At 40.0% G+C, this 27,846-nt stretch overlaps 2 protein-coding genes across 2 annotated transcripts; one reads left to right on the forward strand and one right to left on the reverse strand.

Moving 5' to 3' along the window:
- Positions 1-1,857: 1,857 nt before the first annotated feature.
- LOC134641602 (lysophosphatidic acid receptor 6-like) lies at positions 1,858-6,865 on the reverse strand. Its single transcript, XM_063494084.1, has 2 exons — positions 6,820-6,865; positions 1,858-2,687 (listed from the first exon to the last, which is right to left on the reverse strand). Exons 1-2 carry the CDS (start codon positions 6,863-6,865, stop codon positions 1,858-1,860), a joined length of 876 nt encoding a protein of 291 aa, XP_063350154.1.
- An 8,774-nt stretch (positions 6,866-15,639) lies between these two features.
- On the forward strand, positions 15,640-27,050 carry prss16 (serine protease 16). The gene is made up of 12 exons (XM_063494085.1): positions 15,640-15,888; positions 17,557-17,656; positions 19,936-20,065; positions 20,645-20,768; positions 22,418-22,495; positions 22,794-22,841; positions 22,944-23,063; positions 24,724-24,888; positions 25,125-25,266; positions 25,625-25,804; positions 25,956-26,110; positions 26,979-27,050. The coding sequence occupies exons 1-12, from the start codon at positions 15,640-15,642 to the stop codon at positions 27,048-27,050; spliced, it is 1,563 nt and encodes a 520-aa protein (XP_063350155.1).
- Positions 27,051-27,846: the final 796 nt, after the last annotated feature.

Raw genomic sequence — 27,846 nt, forward strand, 5'->3', positions numbered from 1 at the left:
GAAAGTGGATCCTCATGGGCAAAGAGATGATGACCAGCAGGTCTGATACTGCCAGGTTGACCATGAAGACAGCATTGGGTGATTGGAGGCTGTGACGGCGAAGAAGAATCCACAGTGCGACTGCGTTGAGAGGTAGACCTATCACCATCACGCAGCCAAAGACCCCAGCGTAAACCCTGTCCTCTGTAGTGACATTTGATGCGTTCATGATGAAGTTTCTGCCTCCTTTATGAACTAAATTGCAGCTGAGCAGCAAACCTTCCACTCTCTGATGATTATCTGTGTGAAGTGAGGGTAGATTAGACTAGGGAGTGTGAAATATTGCAACAGGAAATCTGGTGGTGCAATTCGATCGTGGCCACTGATGTTAATAGTTATAACATTTTTAAATGAAATATCTTGTTTGAGAAACAATAAACACACTTTTTATACAATCTGACAACATTTAGAACCAATACTATTAACACCTGAGCCTAGGTTAACTGTAAAAGCTGTATTTTCCCAACTCCCAATAAAAAACAGGTAGCATTAAAACCAGTTGCAAATGTTTACAATGTTTTTTACTATTTTACAGTTATAAACTAGTTTTACTGTGAAAAAGACAAACCAAACAGGCTGCAGGTCTACACCAACGCACAAAAGTGTTTCCACAGTTACGGAGCCAGCTATTTCCTTTTTTTCCCAGTAGTTGTGCAATGAGCTCTCGATTTGGATTTTGCATAGAGACATGTAAACTTGAGACTTCCTGTTTTTCACAAATAAGTTTATTTAATAAAATGTTACAAATAATTAGCAAAAAATGAATGAATTCTCATAAAACAGCCTAGATTCTTTTGCTATTTAAAGCTTTGATGATGCAAATTAACCTTTTTATGACTCTTAGAGCCCTGAGAAATTCAAGATTGTTCAAACGCTTTCAAAACCTCACATCGTCTGTAGTTTCTCCACCAGCAAAATGAGCCAGACGAGCGCAGATCCTTTTCAGGCACAGGACAAGGGTCTAAGATGGCATGGCGTCAAAGGAAAAACCACAGCCATCAGACGTTCCAAGCTGATGACGGGATGAAGTTGCCACCAGAGAGGATGTTGTTAAAGAGCATTGTGATGAACAGTGTGTGCAGAGTTAAAAAGTTTCTGTTAAACTGTGGTTTGTTTTACGTGCTTGACAGTATCTTGTTCTGTGGTATGGACTTCCGGAGGTCTTTTTTAAACTCTCCAGCAGATAAAGACAGGTTGTTTCCTCAGTCGTCAAGTGTACAAAATGTACAGTAAATCAGCTACAGTCCTGAAGCTTTAAATTTGAAGAATCGTTTTATGAAACTGTGAAGCTAACAAGTCTTTTCTCCATCGCTCCCACTGCCTAAGCTTCACAAGTACATTTAACTGACAATTATTGTTGAGTTACTGGTGAAAATGTTATTCGATTTTATTGATATAGCACCAGTTCACAACAACAGTCACCCAAAGGTGCTTTATATTACAAAATAAGGAACCCACAATATTAGAATGAAACCCCCATAATTCCATGACTGAGCCCCCTCTGAACAAACCTGTGGTAACACTGGGTAGAAAAAAATGTCCCTTTATAACAGGAAGAAACCTCCTACAAACCCAGGGTCAGGGAGGGGCAGCCATCTGCCACAAATAATTTGGAGGTGAGTGGAAAGACAAGAAAGCAGAGAGAGGCAAGTCAAAAGACACACAATAGTACAATAAGCTCAGTTTCAGAATTTAGGAATTGGGAAAATATGCTTGAACTAAATGAGCATTTTGTGCAATAACAAGTTAGTTCACCAAAAAAAAGAAAAAATGCATGTCAAAAAGAAAATATCATACCAAAAATAGCATGTCTAGCATCTACATTTCTCCTTCCTTTATTGCATCTTCCTTTTTCTTCCAAAAGGAGTCAAAAGAAAAGTAATACAGCAGAGGATCCAGACAGCAGTTCACAGCAGCAAGACATACAAGTGGGGTTAGATGAGCAAAACTTTTTGTGGCTAAACCTATTTGCACAGGCAAAAAACAGATAGTGAATAAAACCAAATTCATGGCAAAAATCAGCATTACATTCACCTTGTTGTTGATCTTTGCAGTGTCACTGGGACGGTTGCATAAAGTCCAAGACACCATAACGGTGCAAATAATGTTGACTGCTAGCATTGTGACGATTAACGCCATCTGAAAATAAATAACTGCTGATTGTGTTGCACTCATAGAATCAAGAGGTCCAAAACAAGTGGTATTGTTTCTGTTTTTAAAATGTTTTAAGTCCATAAACCCTGGGACATTCATTATCAGAACAAATAGCCAGACCACTGCTGCTCCTTTCCAGGCATTGGATGACGTTCGAAGATGGCGTGACCTCAGAGGATAAACCACAGCCAGCAGTCTGTCCACACTGATGAAAGTAATGAAGAAGGCGCTGGACCAGAGGTTGTTGCGAAAAAGCATTGTGATGATGAGGCATGCCATATTGCTCAGAGGCCATCTGCGGGTGGCGTGAAAGTAGATCCTCATGGGCAAAGAGATGATGACCAGCAGGTCTGATACTGCCAGGCTGACCATTAAGACAGCGTTGGGTGATTGGAGGCTGTGACGGCGAAGAAGAATCCACAGTGATGCTGCGTTGAGAGGCAGACCTATCACCATAATGCAGCCAAAGACCCCAGCGTAAACCCGGTCCTCTGAAGTGACATTTGACGTGTTCATGATCACAGAAGAGATTTTTCTGTTCTTTATGAAGTATTATAGCTGAGCATTCAAAGTTCCTCTCAGTGCTGTGTGAGGTGCGTTGAAATGAAGTGGCACAGGAAATTTGTAGACTCATCTCAAGAGTTGTGGTTGATGACGTAAATTGAGTTTCTGTGTGGTGTATGCTATAATTAAATCCAAATGTTGTTTTACCTCAAATAAATATATCTTAACTATCTGACATAGTTCTCAGATAGTTAAGATCTAGCTCACATTAATGGTTATTATGAATTAAATATATATGTTACATCTCCTGTCTAGGGCTAACTGTAAACATTGCTAGTTGTGTGATTCCTTCCACCCCACTTCCTCTAACAGAAATTGTTAATCAGTGTTCAGAGAAAAACTGTCATTACATTCAGATATGAATCAAGCTTGAAAAACCAAACACACGTTCACTTATCAACATTAAACTTCCTTAGAAAGAAAGTCAAAGTATAAATAAGTGTTTGACCTAAAATTCTATGGATTACAAATAAGAAACAAAAATATAACTGAGTTGAACTGTTAAACAAGAAGAGCTTTTCATTTAAACTAAACTGCTGCTCTTTATCCACAATGCAATATTATATGAATAGATATGTACAATTGCAACTAATTCAATAAAAGGACTAGATGTTACAGTCCCTGATAATGCATTGCTTCAAGTGGAGAAAGTCTTGAGGGATGGCTACTATGAGGAAAGGCAGCCTGGAAACTTTACCAACGAGACACATCGTTGTGTGCCTCAACTTCACTGGGTGTTTTGGTCTTTTATCACAAGCCATTCTGCCATTTTTTAGTTTCTTTTTACTTTCCTTGGTTAGGTTTAGGGATTAGAAATCTGATCTACATTATAATATTACAATTTTAGGACACATCATCAGTAGTAGACCTTGGATTCATTGGGTGTTTCGGCCATTATCACGAGACACCCTCATCCTCAAGGAGGCTCTGCCAGGGTGTCACTGGTTAATGTTAAATTGTTATGTCTATGAACTGGTTCTCATATAGCGCTTTTCTACTCTATATGAGCACTCAAAGCGCTTTACACAACTAATTCATTCACCCATTCACACAAGCACTTTTTCTAACTGTTAAGTTAGAAAACTCTCTAACATTCATACACATTCACACTCCAATGGATGCATCAGAGAGCAACATGGGGTTAGTATCTTGCATGCAGACTGGTGAAGCCTGGGATCGAACCACCAACCTTCCAGTTAGTAGTTGACCTGCTCTACCACCTGAGCTACACCCCCACCCCACTTTCTTCTTTTCTACAATTTTTCTACAATTTATTTTATCAATTCAAACAAGTAATACTTACCTCTTTAATATTTAAAGAACATCACTTCTTCAAAGGGATAGTGTGATGGCATGCCACACATGGTAAGCTCCACACCTCACCACCAGTTGATTCACTTTAGTTTAATTTACAGTCACTACTTTAAAATATCCTACTTATTGTTCAATATTGTTTCTTTATTAAATGTATTTATTTTCCATCACACCTTCCAATGTTTATATGGCGTGCACACATATTAACCTTGCAAGGTCAAAGTTCTGTTTTATGTTATATTAATACATCTTTCTTTCTCTGAGTTACCTGGGGTTTGGCTTCTCCTTCTGTCTGGCAAAGGGCTGGGAGAGCTGAAGTATCATTGACAGCCTAATTGGACAGAACCACATGCTTCAATGCCTGGGGGGTGTTTCATGTTTGTTTGTTGGTTTTGTATTAGTTGGTTATATGGCAGCCATTTTGTTTTCCCCCGTGTGTGTCATTTGGTTTAGCTAAACCAGTATTTAAGTTCCCCCATGTGTCATTTCAACAGGTCAGTTTACCTTATGTTTGTTTGAGGTTTTGTTAACTACTATCTTGAGTTCAGTCTATTGAGTTGACCTCTTTTATTCGTCTGCCTGTTTACGTTTTGGCTTTGTTAAATATATTTTCATATTTTTGGGTCAGTAAAACCCCGTTTTTGAATTAAAACACCTGTGTCCTTTATGCTTTACTGCTTGGTCCCTGACAATTGGTGGCAGCAGTGGGATCATCCAGTATTGGACACGGGTCTTTTTTCTTTTTTCTGTTTTTCCCCATGAGGAAGAAGAATGCATCGTGGTGGCAAGAATGAAAAGAAAAAGGGATCTGCTCAGCAAACCTGCGAAGAGGAGGAAAATGGAGCCTCAGGAGTCACTGAAGTTGTGGAGAGAGTGGAAAAGGAGCCTACTTTGTCTGATCTAGTCAATATGCTACATGCTCACATGGGACAACAGGACGTCCGGGATGCAAAACAGAGTGAGTTAAATGCACGACAAGAACAGCGATTTAAAGCCCTTCAACATCAGTTTAGACTTCTGCAGTCAGAAATCCAAGTCAGAACATCACCATCAGATTCTGCAGAAGCTCGCACTGACTCATTAGAGTCTGATATTCATCCTTCTTCCTCTGCTCAGCAGGCCCAGGCTGAACCCGTTAGCACTAATTCCAATCCAGCCATTTCACCAGCATTTCAGTTTCCCCTACAAATAGAGGGCAGATTGGAAAGATTAACTGAAGCTGATGATATTGAACATTTCCTGATCACCTTTGAACGTATGGCTACAGCTTATCGATGGCAGAAATCAGATTGGGTTTTTCGTTTGATACCCTTGCTTACTGGTAAAGCTAGAGGTGCCTATGTTCACATGGACATTGATGATTCATTAGACTATGATAAAGTGAAATCAGCCATTCTGTCAAAATATGACATCAACCCTGAAATATATAGGCAAAGATTCAGATCCCTGGACGTTCAACCAGATGAAAGCCCTCATGAACTATATGCAAGGCTGAAGGAGCTTTATGGGAAATGGATCCAGCCAAAGGGTAAAACTATTCATGACATTGGTGAAACTAATCTTGGAGCAGTTATCTCCTGAGCTTCAGGTTTGGATCAGAGAACACAACCCTGGTTCAGCAATGGAAGCGGCTCGGTTAGCTGATGTTTTTGTTGCTGCCAGAAAGAAGGGGCAAGCATGAAGCCATAATGCATGGAAGGCATCGAGGGACACCCGGAAGATACCTCAGCAAAACCATCTGAATTCAGCTAATACAAGCACCAGTAAGACCCCCTCAGTCTACCACTAGACCACCAAAGGCCTCCGGTAAGAAGCTCATTTGTTATCTTTGTGGATTAGTGGGCCATACGAAACCTGTGCCCAAGAAATTCTGCTAAAATGGTGCAAATGTGCTTTGCCCCCCGTTCTAATGTTGATCCTGAGCAGGAGAGTGACAAATCCATCAAAATGAGTCAGATTGAAGTGAATGGGGTTCTACTCAATGCCCTTCTTGACTCTGGCAGTTCTCGGTCTCTTATTCACTCAGATTTTACCCCACCTAATATTGTTCGCACCAGTGATACAATTTCAATATGTTGTGTCCATGGAGATGAGAAAAGATATCCGACAGCTGACGTCTACATTAAAGTTCAGGACCAGATGTATCTGCTGAATGTGGGTGTTGTGAACAGTTTGCCTTACTCTGCCGTGTTAGGGCGTGACCTTCCTGTGCTTTTTGATTTGTTGGAATCTGAGCAGACTGAGGAGTGCAATGTAGCCGTTACCAGAGCTCAGGCTAAGCAAGTCAGTACCCACTCTGATACCCTGAGTGCCCTGCCTTTTTTTAATGAGGAGTTTGAAACAACTGTGGTGAAGCCACGGAAGACCCGCAGACAAAGAAGGCAGGAGAAATTCAAATTTTCACCTGTGGAGACACTAACAGATGCTGAGCCAACATCGTCACCCCTAGGGTTTAATATCCCAACTGAAATTTATCAGATTTTTGGAGTTCAGCAATCTTTAATATCTCTTTTCCAGAAGGCCAAAGAAAAGGAACCTGGATTGGAACAGGTTCTCAACAGTGAGTACATCTTGCAAAATGACATTCTCTATCGTCAGCAGGGGTCGGTGCTGCAGCTGGTGGTTCCCCAGAAGGTGAGAAACACCATTCTCACCTTGGGGCATTCTATTCCGTGGGCTGGCCACCTTGGTAAACACAAGACCACAGCTCGCATCAAACATCATTTCTACTGGCCCGGTCTTAGCAAAGATGTGGCTCAGTTTTATAAGAGTTGCCCACAGTGTCAGATAACATCTGCTAAAATCCCCCATAGAGCTCCACTCCAACCTCTCCCTGTCATCAGCACTCCTTTTGAGCGTCTTGGAATGGATATTGTAGGGCCTGTTGAGAGGAGCAAAGCAGGAAATCGTTACATGCTTGTTGTAACAGATTATGCCACAAAATATCCTGAGGTGATCCCTTTAAAATCTATAAAGGCCAAGCCCATTGCATTTTGTTTAGTGCAGTTCTTTGCAAGAGTTGGGTTTCCACGAGAAATACTAACTGATCAAGGCACTAACTTCATGTCTACTTTGTTAAAACAAGTTTATCAGTTGTTGGGTATCCGGAGCCTGAGAACTTCACCATACCACCCTCAAACTGATGGGCTGACAGAACGCTTTAATCAGACACTGAAACAGATGCTCAGGAAGTTTGTCAACGACAGTGGTAACGATTGGGATCAATGGCTGCCATATCTACTCTTTGCTTATAGAGAAGTCCCCCAAGCCTCCACAGGTTTTTCCCCTTTTGAGCTGTTGTATGGTTATGAGGTTCATGGCCCTCTAACTCTGTTAAAGGAGATCTGGGAGGGAGACAAGGCGGAGGAGGGACCCAATAACATTTTGTCTTATGTCATTCAGATGAGAGAACGGTTGGAGAAAATGAGTGAACTTGCTCAATCACATATGGCGGAGACCCAGAAGCAGCAGAAGTCTTGGTATGATAAATCTGCTCATCAGCGTGCGTTTGAGCCAGGACAAAAGGTGCTCGTGCTCCTCCCCAGTGACAACAACAAATTGTTGGCAAAGTGGCAGGGGCCATTTGAAGTCATGAGGAAGCTGGGACCCACCACATATGAGGTGTCCACCCCAGGGCAGTTGCGCTCCAGCAAGGTCTTGCATATAAACCTTCTGAAGGAGTGGGTGGAGCGTATTGAGCATAAGGCGGATGCAATGCTCATACGGCGAGTGCCTGAAGAAGATGAAGCAGATGAGCAATATCTACCACCTGCTGGCACTCTAGATTATGATCTGCCATCTCCCAGAGGATAAGCAGCAGCAGGTAAGAGAAATATGTAAATCAGCAGTCTTTCATGAGAATCCAGGGAGAACTGACATTGTCGAACATGATATTGTGGTACGAGAAGGTGCCTCTGTGAGACGATTAAGTTACAGGATCCCAGAACGTCTGCTGCCTACATTGAAGAAGGAAATTGATTTGATGCTGTCCCTAGGGATCATTGAAAGATCTAAGAGCGAATGGTGTAACCCTGTGGTCTTGGTACCCAAAAAGGATGAGAGTATGAGGTTCTGCATTGATTTCAGGTACCTGAACTCCATATCCATGTTTGACTCCTACCCGACACCAAGAATTGATGATCTACTTGAACGTCTGGGAAAAGCGGGGTACCTGACCACAATAGATTTGTGTAAGGGTTACTGGCAGGTCCCACTCATTCAACGGTCCAGAGAGTTCACAGCATTCAGAACACCATGGGGGCTTTTCCAATTCAGTCTTGCCATTTGGATTACATGGAGCTCCAGCCACTTTCCAACGGCTAATGGATCAGGTATTACATGACTGCTCTGACTTTGCTGCTGCTTACTTGGATGATATTGTTATCCACAGCAACACCTGGGAGGAGCATGTGAAACACCTGCGAACTGTTCTGGACCACCTGCACTCAGCCGGGTTGACGGTGAATCCGTCAAAGTGTGTTTTCGCTGCTGCTGAGACAGAATACCTGGGCCATGTCATCGGCAAGGGGGTTATCAGGCCACAGGTCAGCAAAATCAAGGCCATGGAATCATCCCCCCTGCCCCAAACAAGGAAGCAGCTGAGATCCTTTTTGGGCATGGCAGGTTTCTACCGTCGTTTCATCCCTCAGTTCTCCAACAGGGCAGCTCTGCTCACAGACCTGACGGGATCACGCTCCCCCAATTACATCCAGTGGACAGAGGAGGCAGTGGCAGCATTTCATGACATCCAACAGTCACTAAGTAAGCAACCGGTTTTGTACAGTCCCAACTTTGATGAACCGTTCATATTGCAGACTGATGCTTCAGATCGGGGCCTGGGAGCTGTCCTCCTTCAGGAAACCATGGAAGGCCGCCATCCAGTGGCATACATCAGCCGGAAACTGTTTCCACGGGAAGTTCGGTATTCCACAGTAGCGAAGGAGACCTTAGCAATCAAGTGGGCCCTGGACTCCTTCCACTACTATCTACTGGGAAGAGACTTCACCTTGGAAACTGACCACAAAGCACTCCAGTGGCTTGAGCAGATGAAGGACACAAATGGGCGAATTACCCGCTGGTACCTGGCCTTACAGCCATTCCGATTCACTGTCCACCATGTACCAGGCAAGGAGAACCTTATTGCTGACTATCTCTCTCGCTGTTCCAGCGAGAGCTCTGAAGAGGGGAGGTGTGTGATGGCATGCCACACATGGTAAGCTCCACACCTCACCACCAGTTGATTCACTTTAGTTTAATTTACAGTCACTACTTTAAAATATCCTACTTATTGTTCAATATTGTTTCTTTATTAAATGTATTTATTTTCCATCACACCTTCCAATGTTTATATGGCGTGCACACATATTAACCTTGCAAGGTCAAAGTTCTGTTTTATGTTATATTAATACATCTTTCTTTCTCTGAGTTACCTGGGGTTTGGCTTCTCCTTCTGTCTGGCAAAGGGCTGGGAGAGCTGAAGTATCATTGACAGCCTAATTGGACAGAACCACATGCTTCAATGCCTGGGGGGTGTTTCATGTTTGTTTGTTGGTTTTGTATTAGTTGGTTATATGGCAGCCATTTTGTTTTCCCCCGTGTGTGTCATTTGGTTTAGCTAAACCAGTATTTAAGTTCCCCCATGTGTCATTTCAACAGGTCAGTTTACCTTATGTTTGTTTGAGGTTTTGTTAACTACTATCTTGAGTTCAGTCTATTGAGTTGACCTCTTTTATTCGTCTGCCTGTTTACGTTTTGGCTTTGTTAAATATATTTTCATATTTTTGGGTCAGTAAAACCCCGTTTTTGAATTAAAACACCTGTGTCCTTTATGCTTTACTGCTTGGTCCCTGACAGATAGAAAAGGTGATAGTGAGAAAAAAGACAAAAGAGACAAGGTAGGAGAGAGGAGAGCGCCAGAGTGGTGCCAGATCTGGCATCCCACACCTCCCTGCCGGATCAGGCTGTACCTCCCCACTGCGTCCCAGAAAAGGAAAAACGAGCAGAGGAGAGAAGAGTGGAACATTTTTACTTTCCTCTGTTAGGTTTCACTACCATGAGGTTAACTGCACAGCCCCCAGGAGGCCCTGAGACAGCTGTATCAGGCAACCAGGGTTCTGGTTTATCACAGTAAAAATTCTAGTATTAGGTTTTCTACCCCTTTGATGCCCTGTGCTGAGGCAGGCCCACCACGGGTTGATCAATCCTTGGCGTGTGTCTCACAATTAGCTGACTGCCTTAGGTGCCCAAGTGATGCCAGCCCTCTTTAGCCATAGCCAGTGACTGGTCCTCTCCGCAGTGTTGGCTAATTCTGTTATAGCCTGCTGTTGCGCCTGTCCTCTGACTCCAATCTCTCTAAGCAGTTTTGCTGTTGTACTGGCAACAAAGCCCCTGCACCCCACTTCCACCCGGTGCACCGTTATCTTCCAGCCTCTGTCCTCCGCCTCAGCTACCAAGTTGGTATACCGCAGCTTCTTACGCTAAAATGCTCCCTCAATTGCATCCTCCCATGGTACCATCAGCTCAATGACGTAAGCTAGTTTTTGGGACTTGGACCAAAGGACGAGGTCTGGTCGCAGAGCAGTTGTTACGATCTCTGTGGGAAACATGAGCCTCTGATCCAAGTCCACTTGCATCTGCCAATCCCTGGTGACCTTCAGTGGGCCCAGGTCCGGGGTTGAAGGGCTAGTCCTCGGCTTGTCCACCTCCCGGACAAATACTGAGGGATGCTGGACTCTCCTCTTGGAAGGCTGTCTTCCTCTTGTACTCAACTTTCTCAGCTAGACACCTGAGGACCTGGTTGTGTCTGCATGTGTATCTTCTTTGAGTAAGGCTAGTCCTACAACCAACCAATTACATCAGCAGAATATCTGAATTCTAAAAGCTACCTTTTTACCACTTACTTCCCTTACACAGATCTTTCATGTCTCATTGATTGCTTACTTGTTGTTTGAGGTTATAAAAGTAATGAGAGGAGAGAGCAAGATTCCAGCTACTCCTTAACAGTGTGCTGTCAATCACTGGCTCAATCCAGAGGAAGCAGTCCCATCAAGTGGACCAATTACAGGGCTGCACACAAGTTCAGCAGTACCCATGCATACAGTTACCCCTGTGAACAAATCATTCCCTGACACAGTCCTTTTCACTGAGTGCATTGCTGGCAGCTCCTCCGTAAACCTCCTCAAACCCTTTCATTATTCCACTGACAAAGATGAGTAACTGGGCGCTGTCGAGGACATCGCAGCTCCCATTCAAAGTTAATGAAATATATCTAAATTCCTCACTTAATTTTTCAACGGAATCTCCAGATTTTCCGTGATGCCCTCGATCTGTCCCATTATGGTTCACCAGAGGAGGGGCACTTTCTTAAATGCTACTTTTTCGTGGGGTGGAGGCTCTGTCTCGAAAGTTATAGGTTAGTGCAAGGGACAGAAAACAGACCCATGGCTGAGGGTCATATCACCTTAGGGTGTGCGTATTGGTGAAGGAGTTCAGACAAATACTGAGGAGCCACGACATTGAGGTTTGTAACAGAGCAGAAGGATCTTGTAAGTGACCTGGCAGCTGATTTCTGGATATACTTGAAGCTGTCCAGGGTTTTGGTGGAAATCCCTCATAAGATCTAACCAGGTGGTGACAAAGGCATAGATTAGGGCCTCTGCTTCAGAGTGAGTCAGCGGGCCAAAGTTGAGAAATAGTCATTAGATGCTAGGTAAAAGATGCTTTGGTGACAGATTTGATATGACCTTGGATTAAAAGTGTGGAGTCCAGAACGACACCCAGGTTGGAAACCTCTGGGGTTGGTGAAATGTGGCAACTGTCTTTGTCACTGAATAAAAGTCCAATCCTCCAGAGTAAGGTTTTGGAGATCATAACCAAGAGCTCTGTTTGAGCAGATTGGATGACTTCATGCAGACGGCTGACGAGTGATTGTAGAGTTAGGTGGTTAAAGGTTTTGGAACTGAGATAAAGCTGTTTGTCGTCAGCATAGAAATGAAAGCACAGACCATAGCAGCTGATGAACTGATCAAGAGGCAGCATGTAGATGGTGAAGAATAGGGGTCTAAGCACAGAACCTTTGAGGGTAAAACACTGCAACAGGGTAATTCAGGGCAATTCAGTTCTTCTGTTCTGCTGTCTGACATGTTTATGGTGAGAAGGCATGTCTCTGTCTCTTTAATGAAAAATTGCCCTTGAGCACAACATTCACAGTTTCCTCTAGTGCAGTTTGTGTAGGTGAAATAAGATAAGATAAGACTATGGAGGGTAGAAAGTAAAAGCTACAACAGGAAGTTTGCTGAGGTACTTCAAGAGTTGTGCCGCAAATTAATCATGCAGTTTTCTTTCGATATGCTTTAAAACATTTTTTAATGTAATATCTTATTACACATAAGCTTTTATAAGATCCGACGTAGTTTACAAAACCACTCACACGGTTATGACATGGTTATAATAAAATAATATTATAAATAATTCATTTTTGTTGCATCCCTAATCTATGCAAAATATAGACATGTTGTGTGACTCCCATGTTCTTTAAAAGTCCAAAGAGTGACCACAGAATGAATGGATGGCCAGCACTGTGTAATATTTACACATTGTGAGTTATACTTATAGCCGTTATTTAGTGGTCAACTAACATTTATACAACTTTCATATTTTTTTTTAAATAAAATTAGTGTTTTTTGGATCAGTGGCACAAATCTGTTTAATGTGCAAATAATGTATTTGCTAGAGGACCCTGCAAATATGAGGGTTTACCATCCAAAAATGACCACATACAATATCAACTTGTCAGAGAGTCTGTGTTTCACTTTTCAATGTTATTATTGTAATTTTAGTGCTCTGTATTGGCTAGCGAGATTTTCTGTTTGTTGTTAATACTCTATGATGTTTTGTGTTCTTATGATGGTACATTTTTACTTCAAGGACTGATGCTATTATGCATATTTTCTATGGATGATAAGGAATAGCAAATTCCAATCTTGTGTGTTCATGCTAGCTAAAAGTAAATTTCAAAATATTTGATAATACAACATCTGAAAGTACAAGATTTTTTATTTGTTCTGAGAATAGGTCTGCTAGTTTAGATTATGAGAAGAAAATATTATATTTGTTGGTAATATTGCTTACATCCTTTAAGTATTCTTGTTTTAAGCGTGTCATATTAATGGAATATAGGCATTCAATTTGATTTACTGTTGTTCTGCTAAGTGTTGCACTTGTGTTTTTCAATATTAAACAGGTTCTGTTGACCACCAATATAATATTTCTTTTTTCTTCATTCTTTTGGAAAGCACTGTACACCATTTGCCATGCAACTGATCTGGTATTCAACTACAGTACACATTATTAAAATCTATGTGAGACTGAACTCTCCGTGCCCTACTCTCTGACTGGAGTCCCTGTCCGTCAAGGAGTTACCAAACCAGCTTCCCAGTGATATTTGCTCTAAGATCCCTAAGCATCTCTTGGGCACAGCAAAAATAAGCTGTAAACATGTTGGCTTATTGTCCACTTTTAACATAAACATAACGTAAACTTGTTTCTAAACTTGCAGCTGGGGCTTTTAATATACTTCATAGCCTTAAATCTGCCTCTCTATTGTGTTCTACTCTCTTCTGGAACGCTGATAATATAAAACAAGCCATGCAAATGTGTCCTCTGCATTGATCTGAATGGAAGATAACCTTAACCAGAGCAACAACTAGCATGGTGATAAAGCCAGCCTGACATTATAAAGCTGTGAAAACATGCCACTGCTTGCCATGTATGTGGGTTTCATCAGCACTCACTTAGAGCAAATTGCAAGACATAGAGATGTCTGCAAGTGATACTGAAGATAACGCAGATGGTCGTTCTGCACAGAGTTGGCAGTGCCTTTTTGACCTGATTTCTTATCTTGTTTTGTTTTTTGTTTTGTTTTTTTTGAGAAAACAAACACAAAAACAAAAGATTCCCCTGAGATATTTGAACCAGAACCTCTCTGCTAACGTTCACGCAACCAAAGTAGAGTTGGCTAACATGACTAGCATTCAGCTCTGTGCTCATAATTTTACCACATGTCTGCTGCCACACTGGCTGACTTGAACATTGCAATTGCTGTGACTGCTGCTGCTGAAAAGTCAGTGAGACAGCTCTGCGAGGCAGACATGACAACCAAATAAAAAAAGTTTTAACAGAAAAAACTGTAATACAAAATCTGTTAGACTTAATTTGAAATTCTGGTAGAACTATAATAGTGTTTGTTCTAAAATTAAAGTATAATTTGTATTTACCTACAAATATTTACTGGTAGATACATTAGTAATGAAGTTTTTTGTGCGAAGAAGAAATAATTATACTGTAAGTAATTTGAAGTATACTTTAGGTATATCGCAGGAAAAAAGAAATAACTTTAAGTAGTTCATGACTACTTAACAGTTACGCACAGGTAAGAGTCTCACTACCTCTTGGTGAGTAGTTTGCATTGGCAGACATTTGCAGAATCTCCGTATCTTCCATATAACCTTTCCGAAACTGCACTGGTCATATATGCACACATCTTGAATGTAATGGTGTCATTCCATAATATTTGGATTGTATGTTTTAATGACATCTTTAAAATAATATATATTAATATTTAATAGATAGATAGATAGATATGAACTGAGCCTCTGTGTGGAGATAGGATAGTATCTCTCACTACTTCCAATCAGGAAGCCGCAAAAAGTTGAAAACTGCCCTTTGTAACTCAACCATTCAAAAAAAAGCTGTTACAAAGCAGAGAGGTCTAATTACAGGACGAGGCTGATGCTCATTTCTGCTGAGCAGTTTTTATTAGTGCGCGCGCACACACACACACACACACACACACACAGTCACACACACACACACACACACAGGAGCCCTGCAGGGACTATATATGGGACCCATAGAGTGACGTCTTGTGTGTTACAGAGTGGATATAGAATTTAAGATGAATTTCTTAACATTGCGCTGTCTCCTTCCTCTGCTACTTTTGAACTTTGTTTATTCTGGTGAGTTGATGAAAATTCCACTAAATGTGATACTTTAGATCTTGATATAAAGTACTGTGCACAGGCCTTGACCAATTCCTTATTGCTTCATAATTTCCAAGGGAATTAAGAAATAAATGCTTATTAAAATGTTTTAAATGTATACAATGTAATATATAAGGCAAAAACAGAGTTTTTCCAATTCTATGAATTTATTCTTCAACATAGCTTGAACCCTCTTGGTCAAACTTTTTTGTAATTTCTTTAAGTAGCCTTCAGGAATATTTCTCCAGACTTCTTGAAGGTCATTCAAAGCTCTTCTTTGGATGTTTCTGCCTTTTGTTCTGTTCTCTGTCAAGATGATCCCACGCTGGGCAGTCCATGACAGACAAATTTGGATTCATTCATCATCTTCAGTCACATGAGCATCAATCAGTTGTTTAGATATAACAAAATATGGTTCACCTGTTTATATCGCTAATCTGGCCAACAGAGCTAAGACAAGTTCTCCATTATTTTGCATAAATTATGTTTAGCTTATGATTTGGATTACAAACTATTCAAGTTTAGATTCATGAATTTAAGCAGTCTCACAGTTGTTTTTCTGTCCTATGTTTTTTTGTTCGTTGTTTTTTTTTTGCTAACAGGACGGATTCTGAGGATGATCAAGAGGCGTGCACGTGACAACCAGCTTCAGAAAAACAAGCAACTTCTCCTGAAGCTCACAGTCAGTCTTCATCAGCCTCTCCACCACGTGAAGGAGGGTTGGATTGTCCAGCCCCTGGACCATTTCAACCAACAAAATAGCAACACCTTCCCTCAGGTAGAGGAACACTGAGCAATGCTTTAATGCTTCACACCCCTGCCTCCACGTAAAGGTTATTCACTTAAAGGCAGTTAAAAGAAAAAGACTTAATGAGCTTTTTAAAAAAAAACAAAACAACAACAACAAAACTTTTATGTAACTGAAAAATATATAAAATAATCATATGTGGAAAAAGGAAATTTTGCTATTGCTCTAGCAAAAATAACTTCTTACAGGTGTTTTGTAATGACTTTTTTGAAATCTTTGATTCCCACTTGGATTCACATCTGAGTTTTTCACTGAATTTGGCAGCGTGTTTAGAATCTTTATCATTATAAAAGGTTCAGCTCAAACCTTCAGATAAACAATCTTATTATTTTCAAGGACTCGTTGACATGATGCAGAAGAACATTTCCACCACAGTACTTCATAGTTGGTTCTTCTCCCAAAATGCTATTTTTAGTATGCAGCAAACACATTTCCCTTAAATGCATTTTTAGGTATCGCCATTTGCAAGAGTTATTTACAGGTTCTCTGATAATATTTTGTGGTTCTTGAGAATTTCTATTTCAGGTTGTCTTTTCTCAGGCTGAATTTGCTGAAGCAGCCAGTCCAGACCAACTTCAAGTTTTGTTTGCTTTGTTTGAAATTTAGAAATCATTTTTTTATTCTCTGTTAGACTAATAAGCTCGAGCTTGTCTTTGAAGGCCTCAGAGAGCTTCTTCCAACTTTGGCATGACATTTAAACAGACAAAATAATACAGCATGCCAAAGGTTTGATCAAAGATAGAGTTTGCCTTTCACACCCTTAGGAGCATCTCGTCACCTATTTTAATATTTTGGATTTTAAATGGTGTGGTTATGTTATTAGGGATTTTTTTTTAAAGATAATGAAGAATATTACGAAATGTTAGTTTTTGATGTTATTTCAGTATATCGTCTTATCTTATCTGTAGGCATTGCATCATGAGAATCAAATGTTGGCTTGGCTAAATATGGACGATTTCCATTTTCTACTTTTTAAATATGACTGTAAATTTACATTTCACTTCTGGGCACAGACCTCTCCAGTGTGAGTGCATGGTGCTGATAATTAAAGGCTTGATGTTTGAGAGGTCTTTGAAAATCTATGTTAAGGATAAGAGAACTCTTCCATCAGTCAGATCCTGTGAACCAAAAGGAGGCCATAATTTATTTAAAGCATTAGAGAAGATGGCATCGTGTGATATTTCTGAAGACTGCTTGGATTGCAGTGACGCTGATAAAACAGATGCCCTGTCAGCTCAAATCGCAAAATAGGCTGCGTGCAGCAGAGCAAGTGTCGCGTCCCACTGAACCCTGCTGCTTTCACTTTGTTGTGGAGACAAGAGCTAAACGGAGTTGCTGTGGTTCTTAAGAAGCAGAGAGTGAGGGCTCCATTCAGAGAAATGTAGACTAGATGAACCTTTTTCATCACTCCTGATTCAGCAGGGAGCGACAGGGTGGCGTTTCCTGACAGCATGAACTGAAATGCTCGGCCTCATTTAGCTCTTGCAGCCATTTGAGGCTGCCAATGTGCAAATTTGTCCACTCCAGCATCAAGCACAGGATTACTCAGAGCAAGTCCTTGAATGTGCACTGCTGCCGGTTTGGGCAAGCATAAATAAAGCATGTCTTTCTTCTTGTACTTTTCTCAATGTCCTCCAGAGGTTCTTTGTGAATGAGGCATACTGGCAGCATCATGATGGCCCGGTGTTTCTCTACATTGGGGGAGAAGGGCCCCTCGTTGAGTATGATGTTCTGACAGGTAGTGTAAAATACAGCACATATCGTCACCTGTTTGTGCCTTTCACAGATCAGACACGCATATGAAATCAGTGTTCAAAACACTCAAAGAACTGGCAACATAATGAATTAAGAATCAAACTTTGGAGGTAAAGTGATGCTCATCTGCAAGCATATCTGTGTTTTGTCTTTTTTGTGCCCTAAAACTTGTTTTGTAAGTACCCCAGAGAAGTGTGTATAGGAGACATAGGAAAAAGTAGATGTTGGTACTAGGTTACAATTTGAAAAAACACAGAAATGGCGCTTTGAGGGTCTCGAAAAGCGCTATATAAATGCAATCCATTATTATTATTATTATTATTATTATTATTATTATTATTATTATTCTATACTAAATTCACCTGTTATCATACTTTACTGCTAAAAATATACTGTGGAACATTTTTGTAATATACAGTAGATCACTAATCATTAATATTACGTAGATTTTTGTTTAAAAAGGACAAAACTTTAAAGAAGACCTATTATATATTAATAGAGTCACTTTGCAAGCTCTTTGAACTCCTCCTCCCTTCCCATTTTCGGCCATTTTTCCTATAAGCAACCTTTCTTCTGATTGGCTTCCCCACATAAACAGAATATTTGAAAAGCTGGTAAGCAGAGCTTCTGTGCTCATATAGCCAGAAAGTGTGTGGCAGAGATCGTCATGTTAGTGATATCCAATGTCACTAATACTCTGCACATTGCCACTCCCTCACGTTCTCTAACATCTTCCTGATCTGCTCGCCTCACCACCATGGGCTTTCAGCTGATTGGCCCCTTGTCTTTGTAACTCTCTCCACATTTGCGACACTGATTCTCTCCCTTTAGCAAGCCTTAAACACACATTTTTTTTAAACTTGCTTTTTCTGTTTAATTTTAATTTTATGAATCACTGACATTTAATTCACTCAGTTTGTCAGTTTGTCCATACTGTGATTTTGTTATTTAATTGTTTTTATCATTGAGTGTCTTGAAAGGCGTATATAAATAAAATGCATACTTTTTATTATAGTTATCCCTTCTCTATGACATCATACAGGTCCAATCACAGAAAAAATGTCTAATACTGAGAATTTAGATCAGTCTGAAGCCTGTGAGCTTTATCCTCACAGCGATTACTACAACTCATACACTGACCTAATTTTTATAAACACCGGCCATGTTTAATATGAGCATAGACAGCAGTCACAGTGTATTTATGAAAGAAAATAAGGAAAGTGATTAATAGGTCCAGCAAGGTCAGGGAGGAGGCTGTATTTGAATGGCTATAGCTATTAGCTACATGTAGATGTTGGTTTTTATAAATCATTAGTTCATTATTTTGATAATAGTTTAGATCATTTAAGATTTTTCTAAGCACAATGCCAAAATTATGGTTGACAAGAAATTATACTTACTTTCACAGCTAATTCAACACTATCATTTTGATATTTTCTTGTTTTTCACATTGTATGGCAGTACAGGCTCAAGCATCACCGTCACCATTCATATATCAAGAAGATTATAGATAAAAAGCCTTTCTGATGGCACCACTGTCATATTTTGATGAAAAAAATATATATATCGAGAGTTCATTCATTTGTGTTCTCTGAAATTAGTCTTCAAATGTGCAAACAGTCTAGCCCCAGAGCCTCTTTCAAGAAATGACCAAAGAGAAGAAGAATCGTTAGGAGAATAGTGAACAGGAAGTGTAAAATATCACAGCAATATGGAGAAGATCAGCATTCCTGTTTTCTATAAATTAATTACAGACCTTAAATCTTTCACGGTAAAGGTCAAAGTTTGTAAAAAAGCACAGAGCTGCAGCTATTTCGATTAATTAGAATTTCATAATTATTCATATTTTCTAGGAATCATGTTATAATCAATGCATCTCTGTATGTCTTTTGTTAGATTTCTACATTTTGTGTCCAGTTAATGTATATTTACCATAGTTTTGTATCTACAGTACATCGTGGTTCTATGTGATTGAATATTATAAACTTTTATTTATTAAACTGCATCATCTGGATTGTATAAAATGTAATATTAACGAGATTGATCAATAGTGCAAATAGTCATTAGTTACCACTTAATAGTTTCCATATTTTTGCTCAGACCGTAGCAGGACTTCAACAGTGTAGCTGGACACATCACACTTTGCAACTTTTTAAAGTTGCACTTACTTTTAAGCCTCTCGTGTACCGTACCTGCATCTCTAAAAAAATATTAGGGCTTGCTTCACAATGAATCTTATCTGCTTTGAACATGTTTTCCCAGGTCACCATAGTGACATGGCTGAAGAGCACGGTGCTCTACTTCTGGCTCTGGAGCATCGTTTCTATGGTGACAGCATTAACCCTGATGGCCTCAAAACAGAGAACCTGGCAGACCTAAGCAGCCAGCAGGCGTTAGTGCTGACTCTCTACCAGTGTTTGTGTGTGTGTGTGCGTGTGCGTGTGTGTGTTTGTGTGGGCGGGTGTGTGTGTGTGGGTGTGCATCATGCAAATGTGTATCTTTCCCATTGCATTTCTCCTCATGCTCACTGATAATGAATGGACACCTGTGTCTATCTTAGGATTCAGATAACTTTTCCCTCTTCTTTTTTCTGTTCACTATGACAACATGTAATAATCATACAATGAAGAAAACAGTGATCAGCCATTTACATCAGTGCGGTTTCCTCTCGTATTGTATGTTAAGAATTCAGATATGAATACATATCCTAGATATGGACATAAGGGCAACTTTAAGCAACATTTAAACAGTTTCTGTCTACATTTTACATGACTGGCCATCAAAAATAGGGACATAGGCTATCAGTAATTTTATTGTAAGTCAGACAAATCTAGTGTAATTTTGTACATTTGAATCCAAGTATCTCTCCGTCTTTTCATCTATCTGATTACATTTGTCTGCGTGTCTTTTGTGCAGACCTCTTTAGATGCATGTGCACTTTATTTTTTGTAATTTGTTTCTTTTCATTCAGACTTGCTGACCTGGCTGTATTCCACCAGTACATCAGCCAAAGCTTCAATCTGACGCACAGAAACACATGGATCAGCTTTGGAGGCTCATACTCTGGAGCTCTATCAGCCTGGTTCAGAGGAAAGGTACAGGACATGGTTTACATATGGAAGCATTCAAAGATGCATAAGGCTTAAAACTTTAAAATACAGCACCTCACAATCTTTAAAAATCAATCCTATAAAAGACAGAGAAAGATTATTGACTGTTCTTCTGGAACAGCACTTCTTCTTCCTGATACTGTGACTGAGATATTTTTTGTTCTATATCATTTTACAAAAACAGATCAGAGCAACATATTTGTATTTCATACTGATAGGAAAGATCTAGTTTAGGGAAAGACACAGCGTGAGTCATTTGTTTCCGAAGAACTGTAAACAGGCAATAATTCATAGATGCTCTTCTGTTTATACCCTGAGGAGATAAGAAAGTACTGAATCTCATCTTACTATATGAATACTTACATTTTCAAGTCCACAAACTAACAGAAGATGATTCTTTAAGTGAATATTTGTGGTTACTCTAGTGCAATGATTTTCTAGACAAAGAGTTAATCAGTAAGCTTTCTGAGGTCATGATGTTACTATGCTACCTCTATGGTTTTGTTGGTAAATCCCATAAAAAGACTAAAATCAACTAAATTATGAAGAAGTGTTTCCCCCTTCCTGATTTTTTAACATATTTTTCACATGTTTGAATTGCATATTTTAGATAATCAAACAAATTTTAATTTTAGCCAAATATAAGCAGAGTACATACAAAATGCAGTATTTTAAATAGTGATTTCAGGTAATAAGGGGGGGAAAGCTCACCAAACCATGAATTCTGGACTTTACCAGAAAATCCTGAAGGAGAATGTCTGGCCGTCAGGGTTTGGAGTGGCCTAGTCAAAGTCCAGACTCATGATTTTTGAGCATGAACGGCCTCTTTAAGGTCATGCCAATGAATGACCTTAAAGAGGCCGTTCATCCTCAAAAATCCTCCAATTCCTCCAAAGTGATGTGAAAGACTCATATTATTATTGCAGTTCTTGCTGCCAAAGGTGGCACAACCATTTATTAGTTTTAGTGGGCAATTACTTTTTAAAAAGAGGATCATGTAGGTCTGGATAGCTTTTAATACACTAAAAAAACCTACTTCTTAAAAGCACTTTATCAATAAATAAATATTCAAAAACTGCAATTTTGTATTTACTCTGGTTATCTTTGTCTAATATTAGAATTTGTTTGATGATCTGAAACTTGCAAATGTGAGAAATATGCAAAAGAAATAAGAAATCAGGAAGGAGCATATATTCAGCGCTGTATATAGAAGTACATCGATTGCTGCTTCCACTCTTCATAGCCTCATGCAGCTCTCCATGAATTCATTCCCAAAGAAAGAGGAAGTCTTTAAGTGGTGTTCAGGCCAGGAGATTTTAGGAAATACTTTTAGAACATCTGAGGATGAAGCCACTTTCAAGTATGGATTTGACTGCTGCATTAGTCCCTGTATAGCAAAAGCATGAGCTAAACCAAGCTCAGTCACCATATTAAGTGGAGTCATGTGTTAGGTAGTGTAACGGTGTGTCCTTGGACAGTGACGTGGAGAGGAATGTTACATGTTAAGCTTTGGATATAAAGACATGTATAGATTATTGGGTTGTTAGCATTGATCTTCATGTTTTACAAAAATCATGTAAAATCAACAGAAATATATTAATTGTTTTTGTGTGTCTTCTCTCTCTCTACTGCAGTTTCCCAATCTGGTGTATGGAGCTGTGGCCTCCTCCGCTCCAGTCAAGGCAAAGCTGGACTTTTCTGAGTATAACAACGTAATACGACACAAACCATGGTCACAGAATTTAATATCACCATTCATTTAATTATTATTGATTTCTTTGTGTTTTCATCGCTGACTCTTATGGGCTGAATGTGTTTTTCACCATCAAAGAAGTAACTGTGATCAAGTCCAGTTTTTCCCTTCTGATGTCAGTACACCACAAACGTTCCTTCATAACCAGGACTTGACCTTAGGTTCCTCTGTTGTACCTACATCCCTCCAAACAACTAAGGTGTCTACTGAAGTTCATTTCCTTTTGAATCACATATCTGCCCTTTCCTCTATTTCAGGTTGTTGGCTTGAGCCTGTTGAATGAGGCAGTTGGTGGCTCAGAGAAGGTGAGAAGTCTGCCACCTTCATGTCTGTGCATCATGTGTCAGGGATAAGATTTTAGTCTGTTACTTTTGTCTGTTAACTTCACACCCATCCTCTTCCTGCAGTGTCTGTCTAAAGTGCGTGAAGCGTTTGCTGCAGTGAAAGAAGCACTGATGAGTGGAAATATCAACCAGGTAGCCTCAGACTTTGGATGCTGTCAAATCCCCAAGGATCCTTATGATCAGGTGATGACATGCTTTGATGGACACCAAGCTCTTGTTCACACAGTTCTGTTCATTTTTTGCTTTTTAAAAAAATTAAATATATACTTTTTTGTGATAACTTTTTTTCCCCACTGTATGCTGGTAGTAAGCTGCATCACGTGAAAAAGAAAGCACATTTTAAACCTGTGTACAGTCTTTCTGTGATAAACATAGGACAACTGTAAGGTATATTATTGCATTTTATTGCAAAGTTCAACTTGATGGTAAAATGCCAAAGCTGTAGTTGCTAGACCTTCACTGCAAAACATAATATGGTACTTGTCCAGTATAGAGTGTTGCTCTCTTGCTAAATATATTTAGACAAATATGGAGGTTAATTCAAAATTATTAATTTGCCTGACTAATAAAGAGCTATGGGTCACTGAGTCCAGACTTTACTGAAGAGGGTGCTCAAAATGGGAGTCATGACATGAGGTTCAAAAACTGGAACTTAAACCGTTTACTGTCAACAGTTCTTCTTGTGGACCGCCGTGTTAGCCATTAGGTGTTCTGTATGTACTAGCATGATCCTTTCTGAGGCCAGAAAACAGAAACGAAAAACAACAGCAACAACAAAAGCTAACCCCAAAAAGCAGAAGCAGTGTGTAAAGCACACGCCATGATTTATTAGCTTGTAGAACCACTTTTAGCAGCAGTAACTTGAAGTGTCTGTTTTCTGTATGTCTTTATCAAGCTCTCACATTGTTCTGGTGGAAGTGTGGCCCACTCTTCTTTGCAATGTTGATTCAGTTGTTTGAAGTTTGCAGGCATTTATTTATGCACAGCCCTCTTAAGGTCCCACCATAGCATTTCAATTGGACCAGTGGTCCATTCCAGCACTTTGATTATTTCCTTTTTCAACTATTCTGTTGCAGATTTCCTGCTGTGCTTGGGATCACTGTCATATTTCATAACCCATTTTCAACCGAACATTATCTGATCTGTCACACAGATAAAGAGAAAGAAGCTTTCTCAGGAAGCAGCCCTTCCAAATAATGTCCTGATAATACCCTGATATGTAAAACCTGAACTGAAAGAGGATGCAAGCCTCCTTTACTTTTCACATTCAATATAATGTGGCCACTAAACTGTTGGCCATAGCAGTTCATGGCTTCTCCAGATCCCTGGGAAAGCTCTCTTTTTAGACCTAGCCCTGCTTTCACAGTCCAGGTCAAATGAAAGAGTTTTTTAAATAGTACTATACATAAAGTGTTCTTAATTATTCGCCTACTTGTATTGATTGCATGTGGGCTGTCAAAGTGTTTAGGCTTGTTAACAAACACTGTACACAGATTCAACTTTTCATGTTAATCTCTTGTTACCATTTATTCATTACTTTTAACTTTCCATTAATATCATTCACTTTTTAGTATTTATCATCTAAAGTTAACAAGTTATTTACTGTATGTTCATTAGTTTAAGCATTAAATTTGCTCACTAAATCTATTTTGCTCTCTTATTTGAACGCTGGGCTTCAAATATTAGTATACTTTTCAACTTATTTCCACGTAGTCTCCTAGTTGGCAATCGATATTTTTCCTCATTTAATCCTGTTTTCTTTCTCTTAATCGCTTCCCTTTATTTATATCCATCTCTTTCCGGTTTTTATGCAAATGGACAATAACATATTCCTTTACTTTAGATTGAGCTGATGCAAAGCTTGGCCGACATTTTCATGGGAGCAGTGCAGTACAATGAAGAGGGGGTGCTCATGTCGATAAATGAGCTCTGTGGCATAATGACCAACAGCAGCCAGGAATATCAGGGTGAGATGGAAGCCTACAACCGCCTTGTTAAACTCTCACAGGTATGGAGAACAGAGCGGGCTCCTTCTCCCCCTTTACATGTCGATATGTGGCCACCAGATGTCACTGCTGAGCCATTTTCCTGTATGTCTGCTGTCCCTCTCAGAGCTAAAAACAAGCAGTGCAAGCATTTATGATTCCTTTATGCCTTTACCTTTATGCAACTCCCACAACATCTGTCTACTAGTTTTGTTTCTTTTCTTTTCTGTCTCTTTGCATGTTTTTGTGCACTGGACAGATTTACCGATTCACCAGTAAGGAGCCGTGCTTGGACATCTCCTATGAGAAATCAATGAAGGATCTGATGGACACGTCAGTCCATGCCGGCAGAAGAGGAGAGAGACAGTGGACCTACCAGACATGCACTGAATTCGGCTTCTGTACAACACAAACACACACAGACACTTGTTTTCATATTTTAGCGAGGACACCTAATTAACATAATGCTTTCCCTAGCTGCGTACCCTAACCATCAAAAAATGAGTGCCTAACCTTTAGCCTAAACCTAACCATAACCTAACCCTGACACTAAAACAGCATTTTGAGCATCGAAAATGCCTTCAATCTTGTGGAGATGGGCATCTTGTCCCCATAAGTGACTGTTGGTCCCCACGAGTATAGTGGCATGCCAATTTTCTGTCCTCACAAAGGCACGTAGACATGTAGACACACACACTAACACTTCTTTATCATACGGTGATTTTTTTCTGTACCCTGAACCCCTTTTCATGTTTGTAGACCAGACTTGTGAGGCTGCCAGTTGTCCTTTCTCTGGGATGTTGACCCTGCAGGATCAGACTAAGCTCTGTACCACGCTGTTTGGTATTTCCCAGCATTCCCTGCCTACTCGCATCGCCTTCACAAACACTTACTACGGAGGAGACAACCCCCACACACACAGTGTCCTTTATGTTAATGGTGAGAGTGGGTTTACTACAGACAAAGTCAGCACATTTACAGAGAAAATACAAAAGTAAGGCGAGACAGAGAATACCGCCTTTTCTTACATATTTAGATAATACATATACATATTTCTTGACTGTTGAAGACTTTTTTATCACTGCCACAGGAGGAATCGACCCGTGGAAGACGCTGTCGGTGGTGCAGGACGGGACTGAGGAAGGAGAGGAGGCCCAGACAGTTTTCATTAAGGACACTGCTCACTGCGCTGACATGTCGAGTAGAAGAGTCACAGACCGCAGCTCGCTCACGAAAGCCAGACAGGTACCCACGCCTCACTGAGAAGTTTTCAATCTAAAAAGCATTTTTCAGAGCAGCTTCACACACCAGTCAGTGCTGTAATCCTTTAAAGCATATTTTCCTCTCTTTCCATGTCTGTCTTAAAACAGCACAGAGGTGCACTTGAAAAGTAAACAGATCCTATCCTGACGTTATTTAGCCTAAGAAACAGAGGACAAAATCCACAACGCCCACATTTTAAAGTAAAATTCAAATTAGTGTGTTTTACTTAAAGTTTTGGCTATTTTTGAACTTAAATTAAACTTCCAAACCTCAAAAGTAGAACATCTGATATGAGTTAACAACAAAGATGATGCACTCTCTAGTCAAATACATGCAACTGCACATTGCTGGTTAATTACATCGCAGCATTTACACCATATATTTCCAGAGCGTGCCTTGTCTCTTTTAAAGAAAAATGAGGTAATTCCAGCTTTAATAACTGTCAGAGTTGTAAAATACTGCCTCGTGATACAATAAACTATACTGTGAAAGTGTCAGTTAAATGCTGGAATGCATTTTTACACAGTATTGTGGATTTTGTCCTGCATATATATAAATATATAATCTATAAATCTCAAGTTAGTTGTGATTTATATATCATAGTCCACAAAACAACCACTTAAGTGCTGCTCGGTGGTGCACAATCACAAATCAAGTGCTTACTGCACTCTTGCAAATCACACACTGCAGGCATCCCATATCAAAACCAGCCTTTTAAACCACATACTAACACAGGAAGCACCTTTGCGGTAGTTAGTGTGGTAACAATCCTCAAGCAGTTGTAGCATTAAAAAAAAATGAAAAACCTTAATGTATGTCTGCCTTTCTTTCTCATCTTTCCACCTCTCAGGAGATTGAAAAACACGTGGCTAACTGGCTAAAGACAGCTGCCCAGGAGAAGCTGGAGAAAGGAATGTCCTGATCAGATCACGTTATAACCCGATCAGCCCTTATCACACTCGTCTGAAGCTGATAAGAAATAGTTAATAATCTGTCCTCCGCCTCCTCCTTCTCCTGCTCATCATCTTCCATTTCCTCCCTCCTGTTCTCTGCCCCTTTGCTGTCCATCTATAACAATCTCACAGCACAGAGGCCGATCTGTGTATTCATGTGTTGTCGTTTTTTTAAAGATCGTGTGTGCTTTTGGAGATTTTCTTCTTATGTCTTTACTTTGGACTTTGTGCTGAACATTTCTGACGTTTAGGCTGATTGAGTTTTTAGAGGTTTGTGTTCTTAACAGCCATTTCTCACCGATTAATTTTTAAATGGTGCTAGTAAAATAAAATGTTTTTTGTTTTTTTTAGCTGAGTTTTGTTTTTGAAGTATTCCTCAGTTGTCATAACCATTAAGTGTCACTAGGGTGTGATATTGCTACATGATGAAACCCATTTCTTGAGGCGCTGGGTATCAAAGTCCTGAGTGGCTTATCTGTTGTTTTTGATGAAATACAGTAAGCATGCGAATCTGAAGCATTTGGCTCTGATGTTTTTCTTTCCTTTTGCTTACATTCGTTAAAATCAATGAACTTCTGCGGATGTGATGAGATGGAGACTGTTTGTGACAGAAAGGTGAGGAAATTGTCCCAAGGCCATCTGTTTCCTTGTTTGTGTGTGTGTGTGTGTGTGTGTGTGTGTGTGTGTGTGTGTGTGTGTGTGTGTGTGTGTGTGTGTGTGTGTGTGTGTGTGTGTAAGTGAGAGAGAGAGAGAATATCTCAGTAG

The sequence above is a fragment of the Pelmatolapia mariae genome, linkage group LG14 (genome assembly GCF_036321145.2).
Source record: "Pelmatolapia mariae isolate MD_Pm_ZW linkage group LG14, Pm_UMD_F_2, whole genome shotgun sequence".
Taxonomy (NCBI): Eukaryota; Metazoa; Chordata; class Actinopteri; order Cichliformes; family Cichlidae; genus Pelmatolapia; species Pelmatolapia mariae.

What these genes read in the sequence shown, in the direction of transcription:
- LOC134641602 (XM_063494084.1), bottom strand. Translation starts at nt 6,865, where the DNA reads ATGTTATCTGACACTGTGGGCAACTCTTATAAAACTGAGCCACATC. An exon ending in TTATAAAACTGAGCCACATC is followed by an intron (nt 2,688 to 6,819) that starts TTTGCTAAGACC and finishes CAAATGTCACTT; the next exon opens with CAGAGGACCGGGTTTACGCT.
- prss16 (XM_063494085.1), top strand. Translation starts at nt 15,640, where the DNA reads ATGAATTTAAGCAGTCTCACAGTTGTTTTTCTGTCCTATGTTTTTTTG. An exon ending in TGAGTATGATGTTCTGACAG is followed by an intron (nt 17,657 to 19,935) that starts GTAGTGTAAAAT and finishes ATGTTTTCCCAG; the next exon opens with GTCACCATAGTGACATGGCT. An exon ending in CAGCCTGGTTCAGAGGAAAG is followed by an intron (nt 20,769 to 22,417) that starts GTACAGGACATG and finishes TCTCTACTGCAG; the next exon opens with TTTCCCAATCTGGTGTATGG.